The sequence below is a fragment of the Chlorocebus sabaeus genome, chromosome 17, assembly GCF_047675955.1.
Source record: "Chlorocebus sabaeus isolate Y175 chromosome 17, mChlSab1.0.hap1, whole genome shotgun sequence".
NCBI classification, from domain to species: domain Eukaryota; kingdom Metazoa; phylum Chordata; class Mammalia; order Primates; family Cercopithecidae; genus Chlorocebus; species Chlorocebus sabaeus.
In genome coordinates this window covers 10,940,454-10,950,016 of record NC_132920.1, presented here as the reverse complement: position 1 = coordinate 10,950,016, position 9,563 = coordinate 10,940,454, and the positions used below count along the sequence as shown (strand labels likewise).

Genomic DNA, 9,563 nt, shown 5'->3' with positions numbered 1-9,563 from the left:
TGGGTGGGAGGGTCGCTATCCTTAAAGAGACTGCATCCAAGAACAGAATAGTTGGTGGCTGTCTCACACATTCCATACTTATTTACTCTGTGATCCTCCATGACTCTGCCAGAAAATTCACGAAGTAGTAGCATCATCAGCTGAAGGACCATTCAGCAAAACACAGGGCTCTCAGAGATAACTATAAGCTTCCTCCTTTGAAAAGCTCAGAGTCAGTTCCATTGGTCTCAAATCCCCTTGCTTTAGTAGCTGCTGAAAGACGGTCATCAACCCCCACATCCTCACCTGATGCTGTGTGTACATCTCCTCCTGGACCCCAGTCTATCTACTGCTCTTCCCTGCCTTCCCCACTCCCTGAGGTCTTCCTCTCCTGCTCCTACTATTCAGTCTGCCAGCAGCAAATGAATATCCTCAGCCTCTTCTAGAAGAAAATATTTCCTTTCCTCTAACATGGCTGGTTTCTGAAGGTACCACCTCCCCCGACACCCTGACTCAATTGAAAGCTTTTTTTCCTCTGAAATCCCGTGACTTCCTAGCCAGGCAGAGGGGTAGCGTTCTCCTTGCTCCCCACTGCTGCACGCAGGCATGACTCCGACTCTCACAGAAACCTCCCTGCCGACGTTTGTCATCCATCTGCATTCTACTATCAACCTCCTGGCCCCTTTGTCCACTGGGCCCTGGTTCCTATCAGCTTAGCAGTAATTACAACACTGTCATAAGGCATCCGTTTTCAAGCTCCGGCTTCTTGGTTCTTCACGTCCCTCCTTCTTCTAGTAGTTTCTTCAGCGCCACCACAGCTATGTGCACTCCAACCTGTTATCATCACAGATGTCTTGATTCTCAACATCCCACATTCTGACCACATCTTCCAGGCCTTTCGCCATCACTTGTTCTCCTTGCTTACCTGGACAATTTTATTCACAGGAAATGCCCATCCATTGAACCCATTACTTTATCTAACTGGTCCATCGAAGGAACTGGCTTCAATTTCTCCTTCCCAGTCAGGCTTAAGGTGCATCACTCTAACAACTCCTGAGGAAACATCCTCAATTTCTTGGAATGAGATTGCCCCTGGATTCTGGCAAACACACTCCCCTAGATGAAGCCTTCTCTCTAACTTTCTTTACACCTGAATCTGAGCAGAATTTTGCTGGAGAAAAATCATGCAAGAATGCTCATTACAAATCTCAAAAGGACACTTAAGGCTAACCAGAAATTACTAGAATCAGCAGTACACTAACTAGGAAGAAAGAACAGAAATTATTGTTAATGATTTTAAATGTGTCGCCATTAAGTTCAGTGTTGCTGCAGACATTGTATCCCTAGTTTTTTAAGAGTCTTATTGTTTATTGGTTCGATTTTACTCATGAATGGGTGCTGAATTTTTATCAAATGTGTTTTCTGAATTTACTAGAATAAGCATGTGGTTATTCTATTGATCAGGTAAAAATAAATTAATAGATTCTTAAATGTTAAATCATCCTTGCATGTATGATATCCATCTACTTCTAATGGCTTTTCTTTTTTTCTCCTCAATACACACACATACACACACACACACACACCCTCCACCCATACACATAATACTGGTGGAGTATGTTTGCTAAATTTTTAGCATTTTTGTATTTATGTTCATTTGAGACTGATCTATAATTTTCTTCTCATGATTGTCCTTGCCCTGTTTTGGTATCAAGGTTATAGAAACTTCCTAAAATAAACTGGGAAGCTTTCCTTTTTCCCCTCTTCCTTGGAATCATTTGTTTATGGATTACGTATTCCCTATAAATTTGATAAAACTTATATTAAAAATATCAGGACCTGATGTTTTTTTTTGTAAATTAAGGATGGGCTTTTTATACTATCAATTTAATTTCTTTAATTATGATTCTAGGTAATACATATTCATCTAGGAAATTGTTTATTTCATCTAAGTTTTCAAATTTGTTGACATATTGCTGTTTCTAATATATTCTTTTGCTTTCTAAGGCCTCTATGAATTGGTTATTTCTACACTGGTTATTTCTACATTTCATTCATATTCATCTAGGAAATTATTCATTTCATATAAGTTTTCAAGTTTATTGACATATTGCTGTTTCTAATATATTCCTATGCTTTTTAAGGCCTCTATGAATTGTTTATTTCTACATTTCATTCAAAATTTCAATTGTGCCTTCTCTATCATTTTATTTTCTTGATCAGTCTGAAGTGAAAGTTTGTTTAATGCATTTAGTCTTTCTAAAGAACCAGGTTTGGTTTTACTCCTTCCCCTATGGTTTCCATTTTGTTTATTTCGGATTTGAAACTCATTATTAACTCCCTTCTAATTGCTTTGGACTTGTACCAGTACTCTTTTTTTCTCATTTGTTTTTCAATCATGTTCTGTCTACTTTTTCCCTCTCCTTGTCCTTATACATTAGAATCAGCTGGTCAAGTTTCAAAAAATAACCCTGCTGGGGCTTTGAGAGTGGTAGATTTAATTCCTTTACTAATGTAGGCAGAATGGACACCTTTATGTTATTCCATCTCCCATTCATTGGTCCTGATTTTAGTGATAATGCATTTAGAATTTCACGATTAAGCAGAATACTGGCTTTTGAGCTGAGATTTATCATACTACAGAGTAACCAGTCACTACTATTTTATTAGGTTTTATGTAAATTCAAAAACAGATGTAGAATTTTCAAATGCTTTTGGAAATAAAGATAATCATAATGATTTTTCTCCCTAGATCTATTGGTAATTAATGTATTAGTATATTCCCTAATATCAAACCATCTTTGTGTTCCTGGAATAAATCTCATTTGTCCATGACAATATGCTGCTAAATTCTGTTTGCCAACACTTTATTTAGAATTTTGGTGTGGTTGTTATTGTTATTATTATTATTGAGACGGAGTATTGCTCTGTTGCCCAGGCTGGAGTGCAGTGGCATGATTTCAGCTCACTGCAACCTCTGCCTCACGGGTTCAAGCAATTCTCCTGCCTCAGCCTCCCAAGTAGCTGGGATAACAGATTCCCATCACCATGCCCAGCTAATTTTTGTATTTTTAGTAGAGATGAGGTTTCACCATGTTGGCCAGGCTGGTCTCAAACTCCTGATCTTAGGTGATCCACCTGCCTCAGCCTCCCAAAGTGCTGGGATTAATAGGCATGAGACAACATGCCCAGCCTAGAGTGGTTATTTTAAGTGAGAGTGTTCTGTACCTCTCTTTGCAATTTTTGTCCCATTTTGACATTGTAATGCAAGATTTATGTTAAAATTAGGAAATTTTTAATCTCCTATGTGCTAGAATGGTTTTTGAACAGCACTAACATTATCCTTCTTTTAAAAAACTAGTAGAATTCCTCTGTGATATAATCTGGATCCTACACATATTTGTAGGGTACTTCCTTGACAACTTTGTCTCTCTCTTCTATGAAGATTTGTCTGCTAAGGTGTCCCATCTATTTAGAAGTCCATTTTGTTAAACTGTATTTTCCTAGAAAATTGCCCAGTTACTCCGGGTTCTCATCAAGACTTGGATGTGCACAGACATCTGCAAGTTAAAATGTTAAATAAACTGTAGTTCCTGCTTGACCCACATATTCCTCCCACCCTGAGTGTTCCTTATCTCTCTAATTGGCAACACCATCATCTCATTGCAAAAGACAAAAACCTAGAAGACTGACTTCATTCTTCCTTTACCTACTGCTTCCAGTTATCAGCAATTTATTAACACTAGCTCCAAAATATATCTGAAATCTCTCTATTTCTCACCACCTCCACTGCTATCCTCCTGCTTAGAACCACCATCTTGGACACAAAAAGACTTCTGGTTGGACTCTCCTCTTCCAGTCTTCATTCCTCCCATCAATTCTTAACATAGCATCTAGAGTAATTTTCTTAAAATATAAATCAGATTATATTATCCTAATCTATTCCCAGGTTAGGATCATCAATACTTTCACCAAAAACCACATATATTTTCTCTAATTCTTAGTATAAAATTCAAACTCCTCAACATGGACCATGAAGCCTTACCTCATTGAGAGTTTACCATGCTCCCAACTTCACTTCAAATAACCGCCTCCCTTACTCACTGTTTCTCAAAGATGACCCCACCTGACCCTGTTACTTTAAACCACAAGTCTAGTTTCTTCTTATTCTTGAAACCTCATCTTAAATGTCATTTCCTCAGAGAGACCTTTGATGAGCAACCTATCTTAAGTTGACACTTCATACCACTGCTCTCTGCCAAAGCACCTTGTTAATATCCCTCAAAGTACTTGTTGTCATCATTTTGTTTACTTACCATTTTTCTATCTTCCTTCAAAAAATGTATCTTTTAATGGATTGCCTCCATTAAACACGTTTGTGTGTTAATCACTGAACAGGCTGAACATACCTAACCTGAAAATCTGATATCCAAAATGCTCCATAATCCAAAATTTTTTAAATGTCAATGTCAAAGAAATGTTCACTGGAGCATTGTGAATTTCAGATGTTTGGATTAAGGATGCTCAACCAGTACATATTCTGCAAATATTCCAGAATCCAAAAACATCTGAAATCCGAAACACTTCTGGTCTCACGCATTTTGGATGAGGGATACTCAACCTGTATCTCTATGTCCATCATAGTAATTGATGCAGGGTAAGCATTCAGTTATAAACACTTACTGAAGGAATGACCCAGACCCAAAAGGATAGTTTCTAAGACAGGAGAAATTGCTGTAAAGGAGAAGCTCCGCTGCAGAGATGCCCTATGAACAAAGCGTTACGGTATCTTTTAGAGCTTGCCCCCTGCCCTGACCCCGATTCATATCCACTGAACAATGCAAATCTTTGCACCTACCTGAGGGCTGCAATCACAAAACCAGGCTTTGGCTTTCTTATGAAGTCTGAGTTGATTTGAACCTGGAAGAAATTGGTCCATCTCTCATTACATTCACATTAGGCAATTTAAAAACAAGAACATACATCTAGATACATCCGCATATCAGAGTTATTTCACAGACCATTATATTACTTAATTATAGAGACCAACAACCGAGGATATTAACATAGAGATTAACATGTTCATTTGATTCCAGTTTATGCACTCTCTCTGTCGGCACCACTGGCCCACAACATACGCAGAGGTATTTCATGGGCACCATCGAAGCACTGAATCCCTAACTCCTTGGAGTTCTAAGCTAGGGGCCGAAATAATCCAGTCTGAGGGATATTCTTTTCATTTCTTTAACAAAACACATAGGCCATCACTGACATGAAAACATAAGACAAGGACAGACAAGGGATACCTGTTTGACCTTGAATAAGGCTGACTAACTTCTTATAAGGCCCTTGCACATCAAGCACGCAGCCCAGGGCCAGGCACCCATAAGCATTCAGTGTGAGCTAAGAGAATCACCATCATCCCTCACTGGCAAGCCAGAGGAAAGTTTTCTTGGTGTTTGGAAGAGAAAAGAACAAACGTAAAACCCCAAGGGAGGTATACTTAGGAGATGGTTGTTTTTAAGGCATTTAAGTTCACACAGGGACCTGTTATCAAAGGGAGATGAATGCAAATAGTAATTAATATCTTACAATATTTGAAGAGAAAGTTGCCTAAAATTGGGGATTTAGTCAAAATAAATGCATCCCCCAGGTTTCAGAAGACTAGGGGATATAATCTTCTCTAGTGCTTAACACAGCGTGGCTTTTTATCAGCTGTTCTCAAAGTGTGTCTGGGGAACCCCTAAGAAACCAAAGGTTCTGTGAAGTCAAAATTATTTTAGTAATAATAAGAATATTAAGACATTTTTTGTTTTTTAAATTCTTACTCCCTCAAAAATGTCCAGGGGAATTTCCCAAAGGCTACATGACTCACAACAGATTAAACTCAGAAACAGATACGAGAATCCAGCCGGCTTCTATTAAGCCAAACATTAAAGAGATTTGCAAAAACATGAAGCAATGCTATTCTTCCCACATGCTTCCTGTTCTGAAAAGTCTAGTTATTTTTCACAAAAAATCTGTTATTTATATCAACACGAAAAGGTTTATTGTTATTTTAAAATAAGTGTATTTTTAAAAATCTGTCTCAATTTTTAATATGAAAACTATTCACAGATAGAACCCACATAAGCAAAAGCTCTTTGGGAATCCTTAGTAAATGTTAAATATGTAAAGAGGTCCTGATTCCATGACCTTGGAGAACCACTCACTACCAAACATAGATATTAAGAGAAGACAGTTTAAAAGGTGTCATCACCTTTAACTATACATAATGCAACACAGAGGGAGACGGTGTGTGAGGGATTGTGGAAATGGTTCATACAGTCATTATCATTAACTGTGTTAACGGGAGTAAAAGGCAGGATAGATAACTCAAATTTTAAAAGATTTTTTTTTTTTGCTTTGAAATATATGTATGACCAGAAGAATATCCTTCCAAAAACCACATGCCTTAAATTTCTGTGAAAGCAGCTGATTCTCAATTGGAAGATAAAGCTTTAACTATTATAAATTTATATGGGGATTCCTTTTGATTATTCTAATGGGAAGAGAACACTAGAATTTTCCCTCAGGGCAGAAGTAGAGAAGTAGGAGTCCAGACTCAACTCTCCCCTTCTTTGGGCTCCGAAACATGGGACGATATCCCAAATGGATAGAAAGAGAAGCCCCAGGGGATGCACTGACAAATTACAGTCCAGGGAGCCATAGCAGGATCAATCCATTTGCTGTTTTAAAAAATGTGTAAATGAGTAAAATAGAATATAGTCTATCAAAAGCACAATTTTGTATATAACTGAACATTTGTATGAAACTGAAAACTGTTTACTTAGAAGCCTAAACATTTTTCTCAAAATCTAGTCATTTTAATTTTTAAAAATACTGCTTGAAAATAAAACAATCGGCATTTTAAAAAAACACAGAAACTTGGAAGTTAGGCTTTTCAAGATTTACGCTTCTTGACTGGTATCATTAGCCGCACTCTATCCTCAGGGAGGTGCCACAGAAGCGGCCAGTTCAAAAAGATGCAGTTATTTCGCTAGTTATGGGAGTTTCACCATCACCAACTGCCCATTCTCTAGCTAAAGCATTACCTCGTACTTCAACCAAGATTCTGCTAGAAAGAACACCTTTCCAAGTACCTTAGCACTTGCAGATCACAGAAAGATTGCAGATCAGCAGACTGTTTCCCCCAGAATTCCTAAGATTGAACAAAAGTTTTGTTTAAGTAGTTAGTGTTATTTTTCCCTGGGAAAGATCTGAAGTCAGAAAATGTTCCAAACAAAAGAAACTTACCAGAACCTCCTTCTCAAGGTGTTCCAGGGCCTGAATATCCTTCTTAAGACTGTTCAATTCTTGAAGAACCAAATTTTGAAAGTGCTCTAGTTTATTGAGTCTAATAAACATAAAAGCAGTAAATGTCATTGGGACAGCTTGGATGTGACAGCAGACTTTCTTAGTAAGTCATCTGATTACAAGGCTACTTCAGATTCTTCTCCAGACATTTCTCGTCATGGGAACACGTGGTGTCTCCCTTCTCTTCCCTTCCCTCCCTGCCTGCTCATCCCCAACCTGGAAACCTCACTGTGCAAACTCTCAGGTCATCTTTTTCTTTTTTTTGTTTCTGAGATGGAGTTTCACTCTTGTTGCCCAGGCTGGAGTGCAATGGCGCAATCTCAGCTCACTGCAACCTCCACCTCCCGGGTTCAAGTGATTCTCCTGCCTCAGCCTCCAGACTAGCTGGGACTACAGGTGCACGCCACCAGACCCAGCTCATTTTTTTGTATTTTTAGTAGAGACGGAGTTTCACCATGTTGGCCAGGCTGATCTTGAGCTCCTGACCTCAGGTGATCCGCCTGCCTCGGCCTCTCAAAATGCTGGGAGTATAGGCGTGAGCCACCGCACCTGGTCTCAGGTCAGCTTTCAACAGCAGCAAGGAGGAAGCTGATTTTTTTTTAGTAGAGAACAGGACAGATGACTCCAGGGAAGATGAGACTGAGGCTCCCCATCCCTTCCTACCTTCTACTTGCTCCCCTTTCTCTTGCATTAAGCTGGCCCTGAAAGCTGCGGTCAGGAATGAGCTAATATACTCTTTTCCCACATCTACATTTTAGCTCTAACATTTCTAAAAGTCGCTATTCTTTGTCTAATGGTCATATTTGCTTATTTGTTAATTTTCTTATTTGCTTGCTTATAGTTTGTCTTCTCTATTAGGTCAAATGTTTCCATGAAGAGCATCTAAAACTCGTCCTCACCTCACTCTCATACCAAGCACAGGGCCTGGTATCCGACGTTGCTCAGTGTGCATTTGCTGAGCGAATGCACAGATAATTGTGTGCCCTTGAAATAGCATGGGAATTCCACAAATGCAAAGTCCTTCGTGGGCTTGCTTTCACATTCAAAGGACACTGCATGCATACCAGACTTTGAAAAATAGTAAAAATTTCTATTCAGTCATAATGCATTCCATCCTCAGAAACTTTCTGTCTCGGTTAAGCAGATCAACTGGCCATTCCTTTCTTCCCTTCCTTCATTTACAGGCCATTCTCTCCAACAAGGAACAAGTTCTACTCTCACCTTCCCTGTGCCATTCGACTCTTTGTTTCTAAAACCTTGCTCAGGAAGCACTTCCATTGTAATCACTCTGAGTTAACTCAAACCACTACAGAAACCCATCCCTCCACTCGCCTTCCTCACCCCTCTGAAATCCTGGCACCTTTGTATTTCTTGTTATATGGTCATAAGGGTGCGTGTGTATGTGCACGTACAAATGTGTGTATTGTGTATGTATGGTGTTTTCTTTTTTTTTTTTTTCTTTGAGACAGAGTTTTGCTCTTGTCACCCAGGGTGGAGTGCAAGGGCATGATCTCGGCTCACCGCAACCTCTGTCTCCCGGGTTCAAGTGATTCTCCCGCCTCAGTCTCCCAAGTAGCTGGGATTACAGGCATGCGCCACCACGCCCAGCTAATTTTGTATTTTGAGTAGAGACGGGGTCTCTCCATGTTGGTCAGGCTGGTCTCGAACTCCCAACCTCAGGTGATCCACCTACCTCGGCCTCCCAAAGTGCTGGGATTACAGGCGTGAGCCACCACGCCCAGCTGGTGTTTTCTTACTGTGGTAAAATACACATAACATAATATTTACCCTTTTAAACATTTTTAAGTATAAAATTCAATGGCATTAAGTATATTCACAATGTTTTGTAACCATCATCACTATCCATTTTCAGAACTCTTCCATCATCCCCAACAGAAATCCGTACCCATTAAACAACAGCTCCTCCTTCCCCCCACCTTTGGCAACCTCTTTTGCACTCTCTGCCTCTATGAATTTGACTATTCTAGGTACACCTCATATAAGTGGAGTCATACAACGTTTGTTCCGTTATCTGGTTTCTTTCCTTTAACATAATGATTTCAAGGTTCATCCATGGTATAGCATGTATCAGAATTTAATTCTTTTTTAAGGCTGAATAATAGACCATTGTATGGAGATAGCATATTTCATTTAGCCGCACTTTTAACATATATATCCATGCTTGCCTTGTCTTCATAATTGGATAATAATTTTTTTAAGAACAGCAT

The 9,563-nt window shown here is 39.2% G+C and overlaps 1 protein-coding gene across 1 annotated transcript in view; it reads right to left on the bottom strand.

Moving 5' to 3' along the window:
• Positions 1-4,874: 4,874 nt before the first annotated feature.
• Positions 4,875-9,563, bottom strand: part of SYCP2L (synaptonemal complex protein 2 like) — a 75,129-nt gene continuing 70,440 nt past the window's right edge. The window contains exons 26-28 of the mRNA XM_073006214.1: positions 7,276-7,375; positions 7,122-7,180; positions 4,875-4,899 (exon numbers count right to left, since the gene is read on the bottom strand). Of these exons, the coding sequence (XP_072862315.1) occupies positions 4,875-4,899; positions 7,122-7,180; positions 7,276-7,375 (184 nt within the window). The remainder of the gene's footprint in view (positions 4,900-7,121; positions 7,181-7,275; positions 7,376-9,563) is intronic.